Raw genomic sequence first — 24,060 nt, 5'->3', positions numbered from 1 at the left:
GTGAGAATTTACAATATAAAAAAGAACCACATATGAAAAAGTGTGTCCAAACCTTTGACCGATAGTGTATTTTGTTGATAATTTAAGTGAAAATGTCTTACTCCATTGATATTAAATATATCAATGGATTATAGTGCATAAATACTGACCAACAAACAAAATACAAAAACATAAATAAAATAAAAAATAATGAAAATAATATTGAATTCAAGATTATAACCAATGTAGATATTCTTTTTTTTTTTTTTTTTTGCAGTGTAGGGTCAAGAATCCTCAAGATGTGAGATACATATTGTTCAACAGGTGGAATTGAGATTTTTGGAAAAAGTTCTGTAGATTTCTTTAAAGGACACATATGATGCATCATTCTTGTGCCTTTAATTCCCTTTTAAACATGCTTTTGGTCACCTTGGAATAAGTATTTCACATTTTCTAATTTGTCTGGAAATGGAGATGAATTTATAAAATATATTTTCCAAATGTAATGAGGCTTTTAAACGTTTGCGCTCCCTCTGCTGTCAGCAAGGGGAACGGACAATGGGAAAATAAATAGTCCTTATCCCCCGTGAATGCTCTGCTAATAGAGCCATGTGTTTGTTGTGAACACAATTTGACCATAAAATGAGTTGGTGATGATTTATGGGCTTAACAACTGCGTAGAAGTGCAGTTTTATCTATGACATAACTAAAATGACAAAATGTGAATGAAGCACTTTTGAGTGCTCAGAAAATACAACTACAGTTAAGTTTTAGATGAGGTGACAACAACACAGCATGGTTAAAAGCTGAATAAAAGTCTATTTTGCATAATATGTGGCCTTGTGTCTTGACTTGTCGAGATATTGCAAATAAACACACGGCTTTCTCCGATCTCCCAACATCCACTTGGGGCACACTCCGTCGGCCATCTTTTTTGTACAACATTAAAGCAAGAAGTATTTTTAAATAGTTTGTCATGCCTCCCTGCGAGAAAAACAAAGTAGTTTTAAATAAAGGACGGGTGGGGTCGGCCTGGTAGTCCTTTGGTGTCCGTCAGACCTGCTCCCCTGCACAGTCCCGGGCTGTGGTCCCATCTACGCTGTGCTATGCCATGTAGATGAAGGTGTTTATATCAGTCTCGTCCCTCTTGATGTACTTGTGGTCTATGAGCCACTCAATCTGCTCCTTGATCATCTTCTTCTGTGGTAAAAACATGTTCTTGAGGATCTCCACTAGCTCAGTCTGCAGCTGCGCGTTGTTGATACGTTTCCTCATCTTCATAATCTGGATGATGGCCTCCTGTGGACACGTGGACAAGTGTGAGAACCAGGCATAATGCAGAAGGCAATCGAAACAATTATGCACAAATATTGTTCACTGTCCAGCCGAAACTGGAACTGTCCGCTCTGGAACTGTATCCCGTCTCTCTGATTTCTACTGCGTGTGATTGACAGGCAAGAGAGCTGTAGGGCTTAGACGTTTACAAGTCTTTATTTTGAATCCCCATTAGTTATTACAGCAGCAATAATAATTCTGGTATAGTTGATTAATAAGTCGATGGTGTCTTGTCCACAAAATGTCAACTATTATTTGATTGGGAATTATATATAATGGATTTAAATGCACAAAGCAAGGAGAGGATATGGAGTGAGTTAGTTGGAGATTTTGAAATGAAATGTGTTTTTTTATACAAATTATATTTACTTTTCTTGTCAGTTGGGTTTAAATATATGGTCGGATTATAGATAGTTTTTATGACCTTTTGGCAATGCTACACCCTCTTTTGTCGATTAATCGTCTTCACGCGACCAATTACAGCCCTTTATAAAGAATAAGAAAGACGCATGGTTCATTCATGTCAAAGCATTGAAAAAGGAAAAAAAAAATGACACAGAGGACTGACAAACAGTGTGTATTTCTACATCAAGCAAAGAACCAAACTGTTATGTATCTTAGGTTAAAGAAGTTATACACTTTGTTCTGAATGATACAAGAATCTGAGAGGCGATGTCTTACATAGATTTGAGAGAAATGTGATACAAATCAGCGGCTGTGGTTGGACTGTTTTAAGTTAGGAGGATGGAGGTCTCTATTTTTAATTAACTCTGCAAAAAGAGTTGATTAAAAATAGAAAACTTATGTGTATGTCCCCATGCTTATAATGTTGTGTCTATAGCAGTTTGTATGCCAACCCAGGATATATTTTTCACTGGAACAATGGAGTGCATTGTGAGTGTGATATTTGCTCATGTACCTGTGTTCTCAGTATCCTCAGTTGCACGATGCCTTCGTTCTCTTCCTCTCTCATCCTCTCCGTGGTCAGCTGCAATCGCCCGATCAGGTTTATTTTACCACGCTTCTGCACTTTGGAGTTTTTTCTGACCAAAACAAAACGGACGTAGTTATTAGACTGATGCATTTTTATTAGAATTAGAACAACATTTTTTTTAAAAAGGCTTACATAAGGGAAAATTCTTGGTTTACAAAGAACAGCGTTCCCTCTGCAAAGTCCTTGGGTGAGGAGACGACTGGGTCGTAACACAATACTTGCCGTTTTAGTTTTGGAAAAGCGACCAGGGACTAAAAGAAAAGCATACATATAAAAGAAATGAGCTGGCATTACATATTCAAATTTGTAATCAAAATTAGGGGAAAAAATAAATACATTTCTGACAAATACTGCGTTTAGATTCACATTTGCTAAACTAATACAAGAATCCAATGAATTTCAGAACAGATTTGTCGATGTCTAAACTACAGAATTATTAATGTTGTTTGCAGAGTAGCCTGTCTGCCAGACTGCTTTCCTCTCTATAGTGCAAATACTTCAGTTTGTGGCGTAGTTTTAGTATCCATTATGGATCAAAATTAGCATTAGCATTGAGACACAAACGTCTCCCTTTCTTAACACATTCTACATGTATGTGTATGGTGAAATGTTCACCAGTTACTCTGACACAATGCAAACATTAGCAAATACTGTCAAAAAGTTTTAAGATTGTGTCAATGGTTCTGTTAATGAGCTTAATTTACAACAAAAAGGTGAAAGAGGTGACCAATGGAAAAACTGACTGTAATTTTATGTGTCAGAGACTTGTTTAACAGCACAAATCAGCACACCTATTATAGTTCCAACTCCTCCTGGTCAGATTGTGTTAAAATAAAACTCAGATTAAAGTCTAACAAAACTTCAGACAGAGCAGAGCCTAGAGTTTGTTTCACCCCCCTATGACATCAGCTGCAAAGTATTAATATCCCCTGCTGTTAGGTGCAGTTACCCATAGAGTCCGCCGGAGCTCCGCATCGGGCAGCTCTGTGGCTAACTTGAGGTTTTCAAAGCTGATTCTCTCTCGCGGCCTCTGGTTCCAAGCGAAGAGCACAGCCAGCTGGAATGTAGTCACCTCCAGGTCGTACTGACCCACCTCGTTCTTAAACGTGATCTGCACAGCCACATAAACACACTCACTGTCAGAGGATTTCATGGACAGTCCGGCTGCAACTAACAAACTAGTGGGCGATTCATTTTTCGACTGGTCAGTTAGTCAAACGCTTATTTCTACTGTACAATGACATTTTTAAGATACATTAACAACAACAAAAAAACCTACTATGTGGTATAAACTGCTAACAAAATTAAATCACCATGTTACCTTTTACTGATTTGAACATGTTTAATATGTTTCACTTTTCCTTTTGGAGTCATTTACTCTCTGTGCCAAGTCACTCCCCCTTCAGAGCACCATCACAACACAACCAGCATGCACCCCACTAAAGAAACTACTGCACATCCCATCAGGTTTTTTTTAAGTTGTAGTGTATTTTTTGTATCATGCTTTTGTACATTTATGGATGAATTGTCGTGTGAGAGGCTTGGATTAATTGGAGCATTGGATAAAATCGTAATGTTAACAGTAAGTAAGTAAGTGCCCAGGAGAGGTTGCTAAAATGCTCATGTTTTTGATTAGGGAACAACATTATAACATGGCAGAAAGCTCCAAAAAGACTATTAATAATGTTAGACAAAGCAAGTGTTAAAACTCAGCCTAAAGCCTTTGGGTCTATAGAATAACTTGTGTGTTTAAAAAAATAAATAAATTTATAAATTCTTGACTAGGCTTAATGAGAGAAGAAAATAAAATAACAAATGAACTAACCTCTGCTAAACAGAACATAACAGGTGATGTGTGTATGTTAGGCAGGACTCACGATGCCGTTGGACATGAGGTGATGCCAGTGCAGCTTGCGGCCACTGTGGTTCTTCTTATAGAAGTCCTCCACCTCTGGGATCAGGTCCTCCAGCTCTGTGGGCAGAGACACAAACACCTTCTCGCTGCTCCGGGACCATGCGCCAGCATTCAGGATCTTTATGTTCACCGAGTCCGCTAGGCATTAGACAACACACTTTGATTAGATGGTCAGATTTATAGAGATTTTGGAGTTAGAATAAGAGAAAGCACAGAACAGTTACATAGTGCTAAAATACCAAAATACTGTTCTATTATGATTCTACATTCTGTGATACAGTTTTGCTATATTTCACTAAATTATTACAATTTTGTTGCTCATTTAAAGAAAGAAAACTTCAAGAGAGTGTCAGTTGGTATCAACCCATCGACCACATTTACGTGAGGTCTTGTTAAAAGAGTGTGTAAAACTTTTGATATTGTAAATAAGTAAAGTGTAAAGCTAAAAGCTCAGGTGCCAGCTTATGGTAAACATCTAGTGATCACTAAACCTCCTCTTTTACATGTTACTGGTAAGGAGAGCAGATAAATGACATTAATATCTTTAAATAAATAGTTTGTATATTTTAACATGGGGATTCACAATTCATTTGTATGAGGAAACGTTCAATTTGACGTAGCTCTGGGCAGCAGCTGCTATCCAAGTGATTGAGTTATAGTAACGCAAAGATAAAAAATGTGCCTCTATGGTACAAACCTGGTAGAGCTAGCTTGTTGTGTTTATGCATCTCCTTGAAGGACTGGTTTAGGTCTTCAGACACTTTGATGTCTTGGAACATTCGGGCTAATTTGTTGACATAATCAGCAGGCATCCCAACCTCCTGTAAACATAGAGGTGAAATCTTAGGGTAAATAAACATCTTTGTAATCTATATCGGCCATGTTCGATGCTCATCCCTATTTCCTTTAGTTGAATAAATGTCGTGTGAATAAAAAGTGGAAGCCAGCAATTCATTAAGCTGGCAAAGGGCCTATTTGCATTGTAAAGGTGTGCGAAGCACGGTGGCATCAGTGGGCACATATTCTGCGTTTGCCAAGTCACACCAGTGTGTGCATATAAAAATGGACCATTACTATTGTATAGAACCAAACAGGGTTAGAGTTAGCCCATGTGAAAGTCACTGACAGGCGCATCATATGTATTAGTTCCCACATAGCAGATTAGTGAGCTATCAAACTTTTTCAAAAAGCCTATGGGAATGATGATCGGGAAAATTACTCGTCTCTTAACTTTGACAGAACGGTCTCAAATATGATTTAAATTAAGACCCAATCATATTTTTCTTTTCCACAACAAAGGTTAGGGTTGCTATTGGGTTTGGGCCTTGGTGATTGGGTAGATGCACTGCATACCCTGAGCCACTCCACCATGTTCTCTTCAATCTCACTGTCCGCTGAGATGTCCAGGATGAGGCGGCGGGTCAGGTGGGCTTTGTGGTACCGCATGAACACGTCTTTGTTCTGCACATACTTCAGCACCAGCAGCTAGGGAGAGACAGAGATCAATACTTTTCCATGACATTGTGAAAAACAAAGCTACTTAGTTTTAAACGGTTTGAAGGGGTCCAAAGTTATTCCTGAGTTACCTAATGCATCTAACCATCTAACAACAACTAGCATGCTAACTCACACTTCCTGACTATCGGACAATAAAATGCTCTCTACTTAGACACAGACAGCACGTAGCAGACATATTTTTGACCTCAAGACCTGCTTATACAATATATCTGTCCGGGCACAGGACAAAGTAGCTAAAATACATGGAAACAAATCAGGTATGAAGGGAAAAAAATAGTTGAAAAACATGCCTTCTATAAAACTTAAAAAATTAAAACAATAAAAATAAAACTTCAGATATGTGCTAACGAGACAACAAGACCTATATTTATTTAAAACATTTTTCTGAAACTTTATACACTGCTACGTTATCAAAATATTTGGTCACATTTTAAGTTATAATTGTATTTTTTGGACCAAAAACTCTTTTTAAAAGTAAAATTGATAAACAGGCAGATTGTATGTATTGTATTGTATGATTGCATTATTAGATTCTACATTAGGCTTGGGTTGGTCGTGGTTTAGTTTAATTTTTACTTTTAGACTGTTTGACTAGTAAATGATTGTATACATTTTCTTTTAATTTACATGAACTGCCAAAATATACACTACCAGGCAAAGGTTTGGACACGATTTCTCATTTGATGTTTTTTTGTTGTTATGTTTTAGATACATACAGAAGACATCAAATATATGATGGAAGATATATGGAATTATGCAGCACAGAAAAAAGTGAAACAACTCAAATAAGTTAAGTGCAGGTGAAGTGGGGTGGAGTCAGTGTCAGATGTCTTCAAGGTTAGCAATGGGGTCCGGTAGGGCAGTGTAATGTCCTCCCTGCTGTTCAATATTTTCCTGGACAATCTCTGTACAGCTCAGTGACTGTAATACTGGATGTGTTATTGGAGTCTCTGTCATTAACTATCTCTTCCATGCAGATTATGCTTACTATGAAATTTAATATGTGCTCTGTAAATGTGAAAACTACTTTATTTCAGACCTTCTGCCACCCTCTGTACACGGCCCAACTGTGGCGGAGTTACAAACAGTCCAGTCAGGGGCATATACAATGGCTGTATAAGCTTGCTGCCAGTCAGATGTTAAGTTTTGCATTATTTTGAGTTTATATGTATCCATTTATAGTTTTGATGCCTACAGAAAGAATCTACAAAGTTAACAAAATAAAAATAAAAAACTGCAATAATATCATTATTGCAATACAAAACATAGTTAGTGTTTTTTCATATCGTGCAACCTTTATCTACTGTGAAATCAGACAGAAGAATAAAGCGCTCTATGAGACTTGTGCATTATTCTCACCACTTCCTTGAGTTTGGCTTCAATCTCCTCCGACGTGAGTTTCTTGCTCAGGGGGGTCTTCCGTAGCAGCATGTCACAGTAGTTAGCCAGCAGCTCGGGACACTTGGACTCTGGCTGGGTTTTTAGTCCCACACTGCAGGGACAGGACAGACAGTACACTACATGACACTCAAGCATATATATATAGTAAGGTTAAGGGTAAAAGTTGTAGTAGACTGTAGTTGTTTTTTTTTTTTTTTTGAGCCAATACAGCATCTGGTATTTGACTTGCTGAACTGGTTGATATACATGACCCTGACCCTCTTCCCCCAGTTTAGCAGCTACTTGAAATGTGGTTGTAGACAAAGTTTAGGTGTTTAGTCCCACTTTAAGTTATAGTAAACCTCACAAATTAACCCTTCAAAAAACGTACCCTTTCTGTTTCATAGGTAGCTCCAGTTTAAATATGGTGGCATCATTCACGACTGCCTTGTATGCCTGTGGACAGACACAAAAATGGTTGGGTGAGCACTTGGCTGGTTGTTGGGGGGTAAAGCAGTGGAGCCGAGCAGTACTTTGTCTCTGGCCGTGAGGAAGCGCGGGTCGTCCTGAAAGGCCTCCTTCACCAGGCGGCTGAAGCGGTTAAACAGGGTCAGCAGCTGCTCCACATACTTCTCAGAGTCCTGCAAGAAAAAAGTTGTATTATAAAATATTTGTAGATGATGTTTATGTCATAATTTGGTGTTTTGGTTCTTAAGAAGACTCTCCAATTAGAAAGCAGAATAAGCCTCACATTAATCTCCCATTTGGGTTGTCAGTTTCAATGCTGAAACTAAATTGGCTAAAACTAGGGCTGTCAATTGATTAACATTTTTAATCGCGATTAACTGTATGATTGTCGTGAGTTACCTCACGATTAATTGCAATTTGACTATTTTTTTTGTATGTTTTAATATCACATTTAGCTTTTTAATAACATATTTTACAATTTTCTTTTTCTTATTGCTTACTTTACTTTACTGCTTTCATTTGTAAGCATAAATACTGTCTAGGAATGTGTTAGGGAAATAATATCTTATATCTCATACAGGCCCCTCTGTAATGTGAATCAGTCACATTGTATGTCTTCTTCATTGTTATCATCAGCATCCATTTATTTAAACACTGATGGCTCTACTATAAGCAGACACACAAGCACGCGAGCTCGCAAACACACACACACACAACAGTGGAGGAATCAGAATCAGAAGAATCAGAAGCAGCAGATCTCAGTCTAAACTGGTGCCTTGCTCTACACTTGCACTTTCTGCTTTTTCTATGACCTGCTCGTTCGTCTCCTCAAAATCAGCTGAAGTTGGAGAGAGCTGATGGTCAAAATTAACATGAGATTCATTTGCGTAAAAAAATGTTGCCATTAAAATTACTTTGCATTAACATGATAATAGTGTGATAAAACTGACAGCAAGTTTAAACCTAAAAGGACTCTCTCATCTGAATAGTCACTACTAACACTACACACTGTACACAGACATTGTTTCCTGACATCACTGTGTGGGCAGATGGTGTTGATACTTAGTATCACAGGCAATGTTGATGACATCAGCTGCAAACTCAAGGCACTGCTCTGTCTGAAGCTCTCAGAGGTTTGTTTTAACACAATTTGACCATAAAGAACTGACTTGACTGGAAATACAACAGGTGAGCTGATTTGTGCTGTTAACCAAGTCCCTCTCAAATAACATTACAGCCACAAGGTATCTAGAATTAGCCAACTGTTTTTCAGTTAGTCACTCTTACCTTTTTGTTGAAAACCCCTAAACAGGACCTGGAACACTCGTATTGATCTCAGGCTCCTGAAAATGTGTTGTTTAAATCCATTTTGTATTTTTAACTTGAACTTTCAGACCATCTTAAAAGTTTGACTGTGTTTGCCAAAGTGTGCATGGTGTCTCTATGGTAACTGCTGAACACTGCATCATAGGCATACATGTAGAATACACGTTGCACAAACCGAGGTGATGGTCTCTGCAGATGCCACCATGTCAGCCAGCCCTGCGCTCATGATGTGCTCCTCCAGATCCTTCAGCATGGGCTCGATCCCACTGGGCACTTTGTCCATCAGTGAGAACATCAGGTGCAGCTCTGCGGAGGAGCACACAGACGGCATGCTCAGTAAAGCTCACACACTCTCAGGAGATCTCCATTAGTGATGGGACTTTCACCTCTTTTATAGAACCTGAATTTTTTGGATCTGTTCATTTCAAAAGAGATTGGGTTTGTCTATATTTATCTATATGACAGAAGCAAGGTTTGGCACAATCTAATCAAAATCACAATTTGAATGGACATAATTAGGGCTGCACAATATGAGAAAAAGGTGTGATATTTGTTAGCTATGTTTAGCATTGCAGTAATTATATTGTTGCCATTACTTATATAGTATTTTCATGGTAACATGGTGATCTAAATGTTAGGTGTGTGCAGTTACTCTTGCACCCAAGTAAAATACTCCCTATATGAGTACTATATAAGTTTCACTTTTGTTTTTGACACTCCGAGTCTCCCCTCTCTGTGCTCTCTACAGTAAGTTACCCCCTCTCCCCCTTCAAAGCACTATCAGAACACAATCAGTGTGAATTCCTCTAATTAAAGTACTAGACATCTCATCAGGTTTGTCAAGTTGCTGTGTACAGTTTTGTAAGCTTGTGGGTTGAGCATCGCACAGAATCTTCCAGTGAACTGAAGGAGAGCCCAGGAGAGATCATTAAAATCCAAGACTAAAGAGACTAAACCAAGACCAACCAAAGTAAGGACATTTATGAATACAATCTGTCTTTTTGTGCATTTCACTTTCAAAAGAGAACCTTGTGGTGTTGTGATTTTGATTATTGTGTGAGGCAATACTGTGGTATCAATTTTTGCAATATATTGTGCAAACGTAGATGCAATCAGCAAATCGTGAAGGTTGCAGTTTCTGAAGTACCATAATGTCTTATTCTGCATAAACGCTGCTAACCCTGTAGTTTAGATCTGCACAAACATGTGATGAAACGTGATTCTTGTATTAGTTTGTTCACATTTCAGTCTTTTTGTCAATTCGTCTGGACCTGTTTGTTTAAAATGTCAAATTTCAACAGAATCCTTTTATAAAAACATAAATTACAAATCTAATCAAAAATGCTTGTCAGAAAAATTGCAATTTGTTATTTTTCCCTAAATTGTTCACTGTAAACCGCAATATTATAGAGACAGGTCCATTGACATCCTGTTCAAAACTGTAGAATCCGCGCCTCTTCGTAGCGGCATTTCACCGTAGCAAGCAGCAGATTTCATTCTTGATTTTATTTTTGGAAATGGCTACACAACATTTCTGATTCCCAAGGTTATGACCTGAAGTTCCTATTTTTTTTCAAAGAATCAAGAGAAAGTACAGAGCTGTGGGTGTGGATAGGGGATAGGAGAACATTTTCTGAGTACTGATGTCACAAATGCAGGACAAAACGAACACTCAAACATGCATGAATCACTCAGTTACAAATCTGAACATGTTAATGATGAGGGAAACATGGATAAAATAGGCCTGTCACAATAGTACATTTTGAAATATGTTTCTAATGAATAAATTAAAATACTGCCACTGATACAGTAACCCTAAAGTAGGATTATTCAAAAAACATATATTCTAAATGCACAATATTATTAAAAATAACCATATAAAAGATTTTGTGTTTAAGTGTCATAAACTTGACTCATCTACACACCCAGATGTAAAAAAACATGTACAAATCAAATATAGCTGTTACTGAAAACAATTCTAATGCTGATTTATTCATGATTATAAAAACATTGGACATGTTATAATTTGGTGTTTTGATTCAGGCTGATCTAGTCAGAAAGCAGAATGAGCCTCACATGAGCCATTTGGGTGTCCAGTTTCAATGGTAAACTGCAGCAAAGGCCAACAGCCTTTTTTGTGCAGTTAATAGATCTCTAATAAGTGAGGACCCCTTTTCTCTGCAGACATGATCTACATTCATCAGAGGATCTAAATACATTTATTCCCACCTGTCCTTCAACTTTAACTATGGTCCAAGCCATGAGTGAAGATGTGCTCTGTGAGGCACGGTATACAGGCGGGTGGTTGCAGCGGCATGACTACATATTGCTTTTTTTATGACTTAGTTTTTGAGACTCATATTGCGGAGATTTTATAAAGGATCCATAGCAGAGATGCACATTGTACCAGTCTATCTGAGCAACTTTGCTAACATAATAACCAATACTAAAAGCGTTCACAATAGAAGGAAACCAACAGAATAATTAGTCAGCGTGTTGCCGTATGTTGAAATATTGTAATTTCAGGAGATCTTAAACTAATCTTTGATGTTATGATGTTACGTTAACACAAAAGATTATGGATTTGTAATCTGCAAATGTTCACTAACTGCGCTGATTGGTTTGCATAGTGTAAAATTCAGAAGTGAGAATTTTGTGAAAATGCAGGTCTTGTTGGGTAAAATATATTCTGCCTCCCTCGATGGAGACCTATGCTTTCACTAAAGAAAACAGACATTCTTGGCCCGCCACCTACTCTGACTAACTACCTAAACCCCAGCACTTGCAGCCAATCATTAATCAGTGCTAGTGCAGCCTCTGCAGCTCAGTGAGTGAATTCTGGAGGCTCTGAGCTTTCACATGAGGCATGGCCTGTCCATATACTGAGAATGAAAAAACTTGTACGTGTCCACTATCTGAAAATTAAAACACTGAAAACCCAGGTTCAGTTGTAATTGTAGTACTGTTTTTAAGTGGAACTACTAAACCAGCTTTTTATATATATGGTGTTTTAATAATATTGTTTACTGTTCCTGGTATTTTTTGGAAGAATTTTGGTGCAAACAAGTAACATTTCTAGCTTTGTGCTCAAAAACTGTCAAAACTGAGTGCGTGCTGCCCCCAGTGGCCACGGCATTTTTTTTTTTTACAGCCAGGTGTTTACAAATACCTGGCTGCAGGGGGAGAGTTTGAAGTGTGGATGCCTATTAGGTCAATCACACTGTTCTTTATACCTCTAGAGTGCAGGCTACTTACTGTTCCTTTAACAAACATAGCTACAATAAAAATAGCAAAATTAAGTTAGTAGTTAGTTTGTATCTCTGAGTCAGAAATTATATTATATAGAGAAATTATTTATTCAGCGCTCTACAGGTCAAATTTTAACAAGTTTCCCACTAGTGGAAAGTACCTACAAAAGTCCCCACAATGAATATTAACCTCCAAAACATACTGCCCCATCTCTCATTTATTGAAGCTGATACAGTAATTATGGTGACAGGCCTAGTTAAAAGCTCATGAAAGTCTGTGTTGCGTAATATGCCTGAGTGTGTCCAGATATGCTATGGGAATGGTGCAGGTGGCCAGTGGCTGGTCCGGGTGCAGACCTGAGCTGGCGGAGCCTTTGGGTGGGCTGCTCCTGCCGTACTCACTCTCTGTCTCGTTTCGCTTGATCATCCCAGGACACTCAGCTAGGATTGTCTCTTTGAAGGACGTCACCAGGGCGTTCACACAGCACTCCATCAGCTGCAGCACACAGGGACAATTACTGGGTTTCAGATGACGTCACTATATTCTACAGTCCAACATTGTTTAATACAGATGAGGTCAGATAAAATTAATATTGTTAAAATGTAGATTGTCCTAAGTTCAGACTCTAGACTGTGATGAGGTCATACTCTCAGAGACAGATTTCCCTATTGATTACATTGTACTTTGCCATATTTATAAGGTAAATTCACAAATGTTTAACCTGGATCCTTTTTGTATTAAAACAGAAAATTGTCTTTTAACAATATCAACTTTTGCTCCCCCCATCTATATTAAATATTATTGGCCTATTGATACTTTGCAGTACATAATTGAAACCAGAAGTTTACATACACTATATAAAAAGACACGTGATTTTTATCTGACTGTCTGACATGAAATCAGACTAAACATTTCTTGTTAGGATTACCAAAAATATTTTTCTAAATGCTACAATAACGAGAGAAGAATTTTGGGGGGTGCTCTGGGAGTATGGGGTCCGGGGCTCTTTGCTAAGGGCTGTCCGGTCCCTGTATGACCGGAGCAGGAGCTGTGTTCGCATTGCCGGCAGTAAGTCAGACCTGTTCCCGGTGCATGTTGGACTCCGCCAGGGCTGCTCTTTGTCACCGGTTCTGTTCATTATATTTATGGACAGAATTTCTAGGCGCAGCCAGGGGCCGGAGGGGGTCTGGTTTGGGAACCACAGGATTTCATCTCTGCTGTTTGCAGATGATGTTGTCCTGATGGCTTCATCGTGCCAGGACCTGCAGCAGGCACTGGGGCGGTTTGCAGCTGAGTGTGAAGCGGCTGGGATGAGAATCAGCTCCTCCAAATCCGAGGCCATGGTGCTCGACCGGAAAAAGGTGGCTTGCCCTCTCCGTGTGGGTGGTGAGTCTCTGCCCCAAGTGGAGGAGTTCAAGTATCTCGGGGTCTTGTTCACGAGTGAGGGAAGGATGGAGCGTGAGTTTGACAGGCGGATCGGTGCAGCGTCTGCAGTGATGCGGTCGCTGTATCGGTCCGTTGTGGTAAAGAAGGAGCTGAGCCCAAAGGCAAAGCTCTCGATTTACCGGTCAATCTACGTTCCTACCCTCACCTATGGTCATGAGCTCTGGGTAATGACCGAAAGGACAAGGTCGCGGATACAAGCGGCCGAAATGGGTTTCCTCCGCAGAGTGGCTGGGCGCACCCTTAGGGATAGGGTGAGGAGCTCGGTCACACGGGAGGAGCTCGGAGTAGAGCCGCTGCTCCTACACGTTGAGAGGAACCAGTTGAGATGCCTCCTGGACGCCTCCCTAGGGAGGTGTTCTGGACACGCTGGACACGCTGGAGGGACTATGTCTCTCGGCTGGCCTGGGAACGCCTTGGGGTCCCACCGGAGGAGCTGGAGGACGTGTCTGGAGTGAGGGAAGTTTGGGAGTCCCTGCTTAGACTGCTGCCCCCGCGACCCGGCTCCGGATAAGTGGAAGAAAATGGATGGATGGATGGAATTTTGTAAATACAATTTCATTACTTTCTTTACAGTCAGAAGTTTATATACAATAAGATTACTGGGCCTTTAAACAATTTGGAAAAACCAAGATGACAACATCATGGCTTTGGAAGTTTATTGAAAACATTTGAGTTAATTAGAGACACACCTGTGGATGTATTTGAAGGCTCACCTGAAACACAATGCTTCTCGGTGCAATACTATGGGAAAGTCAAAAGAATTCATTCAAGATATCAGGAAGAAAATTATAAGCTTGTCAAGTCTGGTTCATCCTTAGATGCAATTTCCAGATGCCTGAAGGTGCCATGTTATATATAGTATATAGTATAAAGACCATGGGAATATCCAGCCATCATACCGGAGTCACAAAGCCCTGATCTCAATCCCATTAAAAATTTACAGGGCAGATTTGTTCTTTCAGGAGGAATGGGTCAAAATTCCTGCCAACTATTGTGAGAAGCTTAAGGATATCCAAAATGTTTGACCCGAGTCATACAGTTTAAAGGCAATTATACCAAACATGAAATGTATGTAAATTTCTGACTTTGAAGAAAGTAATGAAAAACTGTCGCCTCTCATTATTCTGGAATTTAGCAAATAGAAAAAATCCTAACTGACCTAAAACAGGAAAAGTTTGTGAGAAAAAAAAGCGTATGCGTTTTTATATATCATATGTAAACTTCTCGTTTCAACTGTATATAAAACACTGGTAGTTCAGCACCAAGATAAAATCATTAACTGATTGATGAGCATTAAATTATGTGCCAGGAATGTTGAAAAAACAAAACAAAAACAGCACATTACAAACTCACTGCTTGTACAGAGTTACAGTCCCGTCTGGTCTCCAGGTACCGCAGTGCCCTCTTCTCCTCTTCCCTGAGCTTTGAGTCGGCCTAGACAAAACAATCAGTGCACGATTACAATGAAAACATGGCACTGCAACCTTGTACATTACAAAATAGAGACAGGCCGCTTGGCTGATCTATCAGGTTGATATTTGCACTTTTAGTGCATCAGCTATCAGCCTTAAAACACCGACATTTTGCTGACCTAACTCCTAAAGATACACATAAAACTTTACCTCCAGTAATTTACCTAGGAGATTGCGAGATAAAAGATGGAGGGAAATCAGTTCTGGCTTAGTTCACATATGACCCTGTTCTGATAAAATGCAGGTAAATTCCCAGGTCAGGCTGCACCTGTGAATAGGGCTTTGGAGAAGAATGTCTGGTCCACTCACATATTTCATGTAGTTCTGGACCCCGTTCTGCTGGAGATAGGCCGGTGCCTGTGTTCTGTAGAACCTCTCAGTGGAGTCCATGTAGGCCTTCTCAAAGTTGTCCCTGTAGATCTGGAGCTTATCGTCAGGGTTGGAGCACAGGTTTACTGGAACAAAGTCAGTGTCAGTACACAAAGGCAAGACAGGAGAGAAGAAATAGGGCTGCGAGATCAATCCCAGTTGAATCAAAATCACAATTTTAATAAAAAAAAAAAAAATGCTAACCCTGTAGTTTAGATCTGAAAAAACATGTTCCGAAATGTGATTCTTGTATTAGTTTGCCAGTTCATATTTCGGTCTTTTTGTCAATTCTTCTGGACGTGTTTAAAATGTGAACTTTGGACAGAATGCTATTATCAAAACATAAATGGCAGATCTATTCGCAATCACAATGCTTGCCAACATTTTTTTTTTAGAGTTTTTCCATATCATTCAGTCTGTTGAGTCACTTCCTCCGGGCAGGAGGCTATAAAACCTCTCGCCATAAGAACAGCTTTTTCCTCTTTACTGTTGGACTCATGAACACTAGAACACCTGTCACTCTATAAAACCTGTCGCTCTACAACACTCTATAACACCAATTATTGTCACTGTAATTAACCTACTCGCACTGATAGCTTTTGGACTGTTGTTCTGCCCATACTGTATATTTTATATTTGTAAATCAAAACCTATTTTTTACTTTATTTTAAAGCATTTATTTGTTTTTATTTTATCATCATTTACTTATATTATTATTCTATGTTTAATGTTGCAATAACGCCAAAGCAAGTTCTAGTTTGTGAATTTAGATCACTGGCAATGGCAATAAACCATTCTGATTCTTTTGCTGAGTCAGATTCAAATTAGGAAGGAAGCTTTTGGCTGAAAACCATGAAAAGGAAAAAGCTGGATTGGCACGTCTGTATTTATTACTAAGTATCATTTTTGGCTTCTGGATAATATTTTGGTCTGATCAAACTAATGAGATCAAAATATTATCCAAAAGCTCGTCTCAAAATGACCTGAATAAAACCTCTGCTCCATGTCCTGGGGGCTGGACTATGGGCACAAGTGGGAACCGTTATCTTCATATTAATCTTATTGTTTAAAGTTATTTTAACTGAGCCACGTTTCCAGGGTTGAATAATTTTTTATTTGTAACATAAATTTAAAGGAACTGTATGTATGATTTGATTTTAATATCATAAAATAAAATATACAATCATAAGTAAAAGTAATGCTGATTTATTCTTAATTACAAAAATATTGGACATGATGGCCAAGTTGGTTCTGAAGATCATTATCAGAAATCAGGGTTGCCTATTTCAATGCTGAAATCCAGTTGGTTTAAACCTAAAGGGCCTCCTCTCTGTGATCTGAATCATCACTACCTAAGCCCCAGCACTTGCAGCCAACCATTAATCAGTGCTAGTGCAGCCTCTGCAGCTCATTGAGTGAATTCTGAAGGTTCTGAGGAATGGCCAGTCCATGTATTGAGAATGAGGAAAAACTTGTTGTAAGGCACTGGCAACCCAGGCTCAGTTGTGATTGTAGTACATTTTTAAAACAGTAAGAGCACAATCTACATATAGTTAATTTAAACCAGTTTTGACACCTAACAGTTTTTGTTTCATGTGGATAGGCCCAATAATTACAGAGACATTAACCATAAACCACTGCAATCTGACAGTTCAACAGCAAATTCCAACATAGAATTCTGACGTGTCCTCCAGCTTAGTTTAAACTATAGAGATTTTACAATGTAGTGATTAACTCAACCCATTGCATGGTCAAATACAGAAAAGATCGGCCTCACCATAGGACTCGCGCACCCCAATGACCAGCTGGGAGTCGAAGGCCTCTCCCAGCCTCTCTGCATGCACCAGCTTCATGGCACTGTCCTGGAGCCGGTTTTTGATATTGGAGAAGATGGACTCATTCCATGTGTCTAGCATGAGCTGAAGGACAACAATCCAAAAAACAAATTATAACTGCATTTCAAGTAAGGGCGTGACAAAAACATTCAAATGTCTATATATTGTAAAACTTAAGGAGACCTATTATGCAAAATTGCGTTATAAGAACTTTTAACCATGTTATTATTGTTTTCAACTCTCATTTACCCACTCAAAGTTGTTTAGAGTCATTCATGTTTGAGTAATCTTTATTCTCCTGCATTCATTGGTGTGATATCAATTTAGAATTTGCCAATTAATCAACCAGAACCAGACGCCAGACGAGAATGAAGTAAGCACATCAAAATGGCTGTGTAGCGGTGGTGATGAAAATAAAGGTTGATGAGAACAATACAGGAGAAGAAAAATTACTCAAACATGCAGGAATCACCCCAAATACAACTTCAAGTGGGTAAATGAGAAGGGAAACAATTATTATTATTATCATTATTATTAACATGGTTAAAAGGCCTCTTTTAAGGATTATACAGTCACTTAAGGTCAACATTGCCATTTAAAATGTTTAAAATATCAACCAACTAGAATGCAGAAAAAGCATAGAATGTCTCCTTTAATTTGGGGATACAGTATATTGCGGCCTGCTGTTTTGATCAAACCTAATGAGAATTTTTTAATATATATTTTACAAAGCTACATTGTGGCAGCACTATGACTTTGTTTGAGAAAAATAAACTTGTTTAGCTAATGCAGACAGCATGTTCATTGTTTTGATTATTAACATAAGGGAATAATAGTGATGTATGTATGATATATTATGTTATTATTCTATCATGAGCTGTGCTGTGAATCGCAGGCCTAATTTGAAGTAAGACCCTCTATTCCATCTCACTCTGTGCTGTGTGGTACCTTGCGGACGATGCTATCCTCCACGTTGGACTTTTTGTTGCTGCCCTGCTTGCCCATCAGTGTGATCTCCAGCTGGCAGAAGGGCTTGGGCAGGATGTCACACTGTGTGAAAAACTTCCTCCACTCCACGATGTAGGCCTTCAACAGCGCAGTGTCGTCCTGGTGACTCAACACGCGCTGGACACAGGGGAGCAATATTTTTATACAGGGTTGGTTTATAAAGCTAGTAGTGGTAACACCAGATTGATATGTGTATCACTCTGAATTGAGTTCTACACATCACCATGGAATGCCTCAAGAGAAGGCAGAAGGTCATGATGATTATTTGAATCTGACTGGTTGAAGCATTGCAACAATGGATCAACCCGAAAAAACTAACTTCTTACATCCAGCTCAGAGCAAAGCAGACATCATCTCTTTCCACAAATGCACAAATGCTTCCACTGCACGTTTTTCATTTTTCACAAAAAATAATGGACAGGTGGAGTGGGTGGGGAAAAGTACTTGCCTGTGCCTGAGTGTTTGTTTCTTTGTAAATGTTATATTCTCATTGAACATAATGAAGTGGTCAGACTTACAGCTTGTGCTTGTTTGATGAAGTCTAAGATGTCCTCTTTAAGGGCCTGGTGGATCTTGGCTGGGCCTTTGTCATCCCACAGGCAGACTGCATGGACGTCGCTGTGAAAAAAGAGAGCACAACATGTTACTCCACACATGTCTACAAACAGGGTGTTTCACTGTGGGTCAGTCCTTACGAGAAGAGGTCGAACCACTGCTGTTTGGTGACAGACTCCTGCCTCAGCAGCTTGAGCACGATGGGCCGCATCAGGTCCCACTTGTCCTCAAACTGGAGGGAGCCTTTGTTCTGCAGTACACACACAAACACCCACACATACATTAGGGCTGCAATAACACTCAATATACAATCGTTCAATATGACTCTCACAATAAAATACCCATGTGCGACTCAGTACGCACAGCTCTACTCCAGTGTGTGAATCATGGCATACTTTCACAGATACAGGAAGAAACAGCTTCAAAGGCTGAATCTGGCTATATTTAAACAGAGAAAATATACTATGACTGAAAAAACACATATATGACTTTATTGTCCCAGAGGTAAATTTTATTCCACAGGCATCATGACTGTTGTTGACATGTCACCCCATAAATATAGAACTCAATAGATACTGTATATTAACAAAGAACGTTAAGATGGCCAGCCAGTGGTCTAGTTTCCAAGCTTTTGGGGGACTATGCATTGATTCCAGGAGGCTGATCCTAACCTTAACCATAGTCACTACTTGCCTAACTTTAACCTGACCACAAACCTTAACCTATTTAAACCCATATCTAAGTCCCCTATAATTTGACTGTGTGTACAGATTTCACTATACAACAGAGAAATATCCATTACTATATTAACGACTATTTGATGCCAAACATCTCAGATGTTTTCACTTGGATTTTGTTTACAGTGGTGTTGTATCAATACTGATTAAAAGATCATCCTGAACATATTATCTGGAACAGATAAGTAACTTATAGTGCTGTGAAAAAGTAGTTGCCCCCTTACCTATTTCTGACTTTTTCTGCACCTTTGTCACTCTTAGGGATTTCAAATCAAGCAAACTTAAATAATAGACAAAGATAACTTACAAGTAAACACAAAATGCAGTTTTAAGTGACGATTTTATTTATTAAGGGGAAAAAATCCATCTGAACCTACATGGCCCGTGTGAAAAAGTAATTGTCCCAAAGCCTAATAACTGGTTGAACCACCCTTTGCAGCAACAACTGCAGTGAAGTGTTTGTGATAACTGGCAATGAGTCACATCACTGTGGAGGAACTTTTACTCACTCTTTGCAGAATTGTTTTAAATCAGACATATTGGAGGGTTTCTGAGCATAAACCGCCTTTTTAAGGTTATGCCACAGCATCTCTATTGGGTTCAGGTGTGGACTTTGACAAGGCCACTCCAAAACCCTAATTTTTTTTTTTTTTTAAGCCATTCAGAAGTGGACTTGCTGGTGTACTTTGGATCATTGTCCTACTGCAGAACCCAAGTGCGCTTCAATTTGAGGTCACAAACTGATGGCCGGACATTCTCCTTCAGGATTTGTTGGTAGAGAGCAGAGTTCATGGTTCCTTCAATCACAGCAAGTCTTCAACGTCCTGAAAGAACAAACAGCCCCAAACCATGACACTACCACTACCATGTTTCACTGCTGGAATGATGTTCTTTTTATTAAATGCTCTGTTAATTTTATGCCAGATGTAAAAGGATGCACTCCTTCCAAAAAGTTCAACTTTTGTTTCATCAGTCCACAGAATATTTTCCCAAAAGCTTTGGGAATCATTGAGATGTTTTTGACAAAAGTGAGATGAGCCTTTATGTTCTTTTTTGTCAGCAGTGGCTTTCACCTTGTAACTCTGCCATGCCATTTTTGCCTAGTCTCTTTCTTATGGTTGAGTCATGAACACTGACCTTTACTGAGGTAAGTGAGGCTTGCAGCTGTTTAAATATTCTGGGTTCCTTTGTGACCTCTTGGATCAATCGTCGCTGTGCCTCCTGGGAAGGTTCACCACTGTACTGCGCTTTCTCCATTTGTGGATAATGGCTCTCATCGTGGTTCGCTGAAGTCCCAAATATTTAGAAATGGCTTTGTAACCTTTTCCAGACTGAGAAATGTCAATTACTTTTCTTCTTATCTGCTCCTGAATTTCTTTGCATCACTGCATGTCTTGGGTTAAATATGGCCTACTTCACTTTGTCAGACAGGTTCTATTTAAGTGATCTCTTGATTTGGAAGCAATCAGGCCTGGGTGTGGCTATGAAATTGAACTCAGCTTTCCACAGTAATATGATTAATCACAGTTACCTCATCATTTAACAAGGGGGCAGTTACTTTTTCCACACAGAATCATAGTTTGGATAGTATTTTTCTCTTAACACAAGTAAACATAAAATGCAGCTTTTCTGTGATGATTTCTTTTGTTGTCTTTGTTTAATATGTTTATGATGATAATTTGTTTACATTTGTTTGATGATCTGAAATAGTTATGTGTGACACTCAAGCAAAAAAGTAAGACATCAGGAAAGATGCAAATAGTTTGTCACAGCACTGTAGGTTTCTGTATGGATAGGCCTGTCATGATAAATACTGTATCAACTTTTCCTTCAATAAACACAGTCAGACAGTCATTTTCCAAATACTGTGCAGTTAACCCAAAACTGGGTTGTTTATTCTCCTCAAGATGACCACAGTTTGCTGAAGACATTGGCAGAGGCATCCTTCCTCATGAGAAGATAACAAAGCATAGTCAAAGCAAAATTCAAGGTCCACACAACATAATGATAACATTATGCACCCTCTGGTCTGACATGGACACGACTTATCATGATCATTTGTCAAGAACACCAAAACAAAAAGAAGGAAGAAGACTGTCAAACATTAAAGGTCCTATATTACAATGTTGTTACCTAGTCAAAAACATACCTGGAGTTGTGTTTTGTTTCATTCACATATGTTGGCATAATCCTGCATTATTACTCTGTCTACATCTCCAAAGCTCAAAATGCTCTGCTCCACCTTGTGATATTGTCATGTAGGGGTATTTTTCAACAGCAACATATTACCTTTGTTCAGTAGAGAAGGTGTGAAGGTGTATGGAGTTTAAAAACAAAGGACTTCCAGTTTTACCACATGGCATCACAAGGTGAAACATGGTGTTTGTGTGTTAAACATGTGTGAATGAAATAAAACACTTAAAAATCCAGCCTTTTTTTCCCTTAAAACACCTGACTAAAATAAGGCCTAATTCAAATGGAACCTGTGTCTGAACCCTTCGGAGCTTTGTGAAACAAAATGTTTTTGCCTCTGCTGTCTGATCTACTTTCATTGTAAGTGAGAACAAGCTCTGCACAGAGGAACAACAGATTTTAAATCTCACCTGATTTTTTTGAGGTAAATATAAGAATAGGAATAGCTGGTGTCCAGAGAGATCATGTGATAGACAGTAGGTTGAGCTTTTGTTGGGTTTTGGCAATTGTGATGTCAAAGCTGAAGTATATCTCACTAAAATGAGATTCAGGAACTTGTAATTAGGTAATCTGATGAGGTTAACCAATCCAAGAAAAAGCACCAGTTGCCATTAGACATTAACAATTACAAATGAAATTCTCTGTCATTTGAATGAACTCAAAAGTGCTCTGTATGTGGACTGCTCAAAATGCTAATGCCACATCAACTTATTGTTCAAAAAAAATTACAGATGGTATTAGTAGGTTTTGGGATACTTTTTGTATTAGTGGGGAACTTTTTATTACTTTTCTGTACTACGATAAGACTTGAGCTGCAAAACTGTTTCATTTATTTATTGCAGCTAATTGTTTATTTACAATACTGTACATTTAGAACATATTTTGAGAAAATCCTGCTTTAGGGTAATGTGTCAGTGGCATAAATTAGTTTAAATATTATCGTTTATGGTCTATATTTTTTTCAGCAATACATCAGCAATGTTATCGTGACAGGTCTGTCTGCGATATTAAAGGGTTACACGTTCATAGTCACCATTTATAGTATTTTTCACCATGCAACATATCATCACCCCGAAACCCACCGATATGACAGCTACTGACATCAAATGACACCCTCTGTTGTGATTATAATGCTGTATATACGTCCTTGCTAAAGCTTACCTTTATTACCTGATCATACTTATAAGTGACCACTATTCGTGTATTCTACCCCAACCAAACCTGCAACATTTCACCAAACACATTACAAATCTTTTCAATGATGCCCTGTCACCTGAAAACCCAGCCATGATAACAAATAGGGTTCTTTATTTCACCACTTCCGCAAACTGACAGATGATTTGACTGTGGACTAGACTGGGGGCTACAGCTGATCCCCATCGTGCGTCTGCCCTTTTCATATTTACAGTGATAAAGCCAATCTGTTTAGCAGGCTAAATCACTGGTAAGTAGCTAAGGTTAGCCGGGAGGTAACTTCTAGACTCCCGGCTCGCATCAAAGCCGACCCCAAGGTCATGGGGAGGTGTAGGGGCACATATGTACAGTTCACAGCTTGTAGACCATAGAAAAGCACACGCATGACAAAGAGCCGGGCGGGCGTGAAGCAAAAACAATTGAATAGAACAGGAGCCTACCTTTAGCAGCGTCGCCATGTTCCCTCAACTTATCTTCTCGCAGTGTCTCGCGAGAGTGACTGTACCAGAGAAGAGCTTAGACTGTATATATAAACAGAGAAGAGCCTTTTTCTAGCAGTAAAATAAATAGACTTAAAGGTAAAACTTCTAATTTTGTGGTGATGGTCCTAAAACTGTACTTCATTTATTCTGGAATAGTTAAATTACATTGGAAAGACGTGACTTTGCGAGCTATTTATGCAAAAGCTATAAAATGTATTACGAGCATGTTATATTTGGACTTTTTACTAAACTAATAAGCCAAGGTCAACGTTGTAATTATTAAAGATAAAAAGAAATACATAAAAATCCTTACTGTAAAATAAACTAAATAATTAATATATTAATCATTATATATATATATATATATATATATATATATATATATATATATATATATATATATATATATATATATATAATTTATTATTATTTTTTTTTCCTGTTAATTGCATTTGTTGTTAATAAAGAAAAAACAATATTGACATATAGCCTATTTATTTGGCCAATAATTTGTATTTAGATAATGACAAACTTTGCATGTTTCTCTCCTCTTTCGGCATCAGGCCTAGTTTGGTTGCACGGTGCCCTTGTCAACAAAGCACTGT

At 38.6% G+C, this 24,060-nt stretch overlaps 1 protein-coding gene across 2 annotated transcripts; it reads right to left on the bottom strand.

Annotated features, from left to right (window-relative positions):
- Window positions 1-251: 251 nt before the first annotated feature.
- On the bottom strand, window positions 252-23,463 carry LOC117381791 (cullin-5). Of its 2 annotated transcripts, none has more exons than XM_055226385.1 (19): window positions 23,414-23,463; window positions 18,990-19,099; window positions 18,813-18,912; window positions 18,235-18,411; window positions 17,229-17,370; window positions 15,392-15,537; window positions 14,964-15,044; window positions 12,521-12,659; window positions 9,091-9,221; window positions 7,655-7,762; window positions 7,513-7,577; window positions 7,101-7,233; window positions 5,577-5,708; window positions 4,921-5,044; window positions 4,186-4,361; window positions 3,258-3,419; window positions 2,441-2,559; window positions 2,234-2,357; window positions 252-1,278 (listed from the first exon to the last, which is right to left on the bottom strand). In XM_055226385.1, the coding sequence occupies exons 1-19, from the start codon at window positions 23,429-23,431 to the stop codon at window positions 1,084-1,086; spliced, it is 2,382 nt and encodes a 793-aa protein (XP_055082360.1). In that variant the 5' UTR covers window positions 23,432-23,463; the 3' UTR covers window positions 252-1,083. The 2 variants fall into 2 exon arrangements, with proteins under 2 accessions (XP_055082360.1, XP_033834702.1); XM_033978811.2 differs by having other exon boundaries at window positions 12,566-12,659.
- Between the last annotated feature and the right edge of the window lie 597 nt (window positions 23,464-24,060).

This window comes from Periophthalmus magnuspinnatus, chromosome 14 (assembly GCF_009829125.3).
Source record: "Periophthalmus magnuspinnatus isolate fPerMag1 chromosome 14, fPerMag1.2.pri, whole genome shotgun sequence".
NCBI classification, from domain to species: domain Eukaryota; kingdom Metazoa; phylum Chordata; class Actinopteri; order Gobiiformes; family Gobiidae; genus Periophthalmus; species Periophthalmus magnuspinnatus.
Note: the sequence above shows the minus strand (reverse complement) of the source record. Positions and strands in the feature narration are given on the sequence as shown.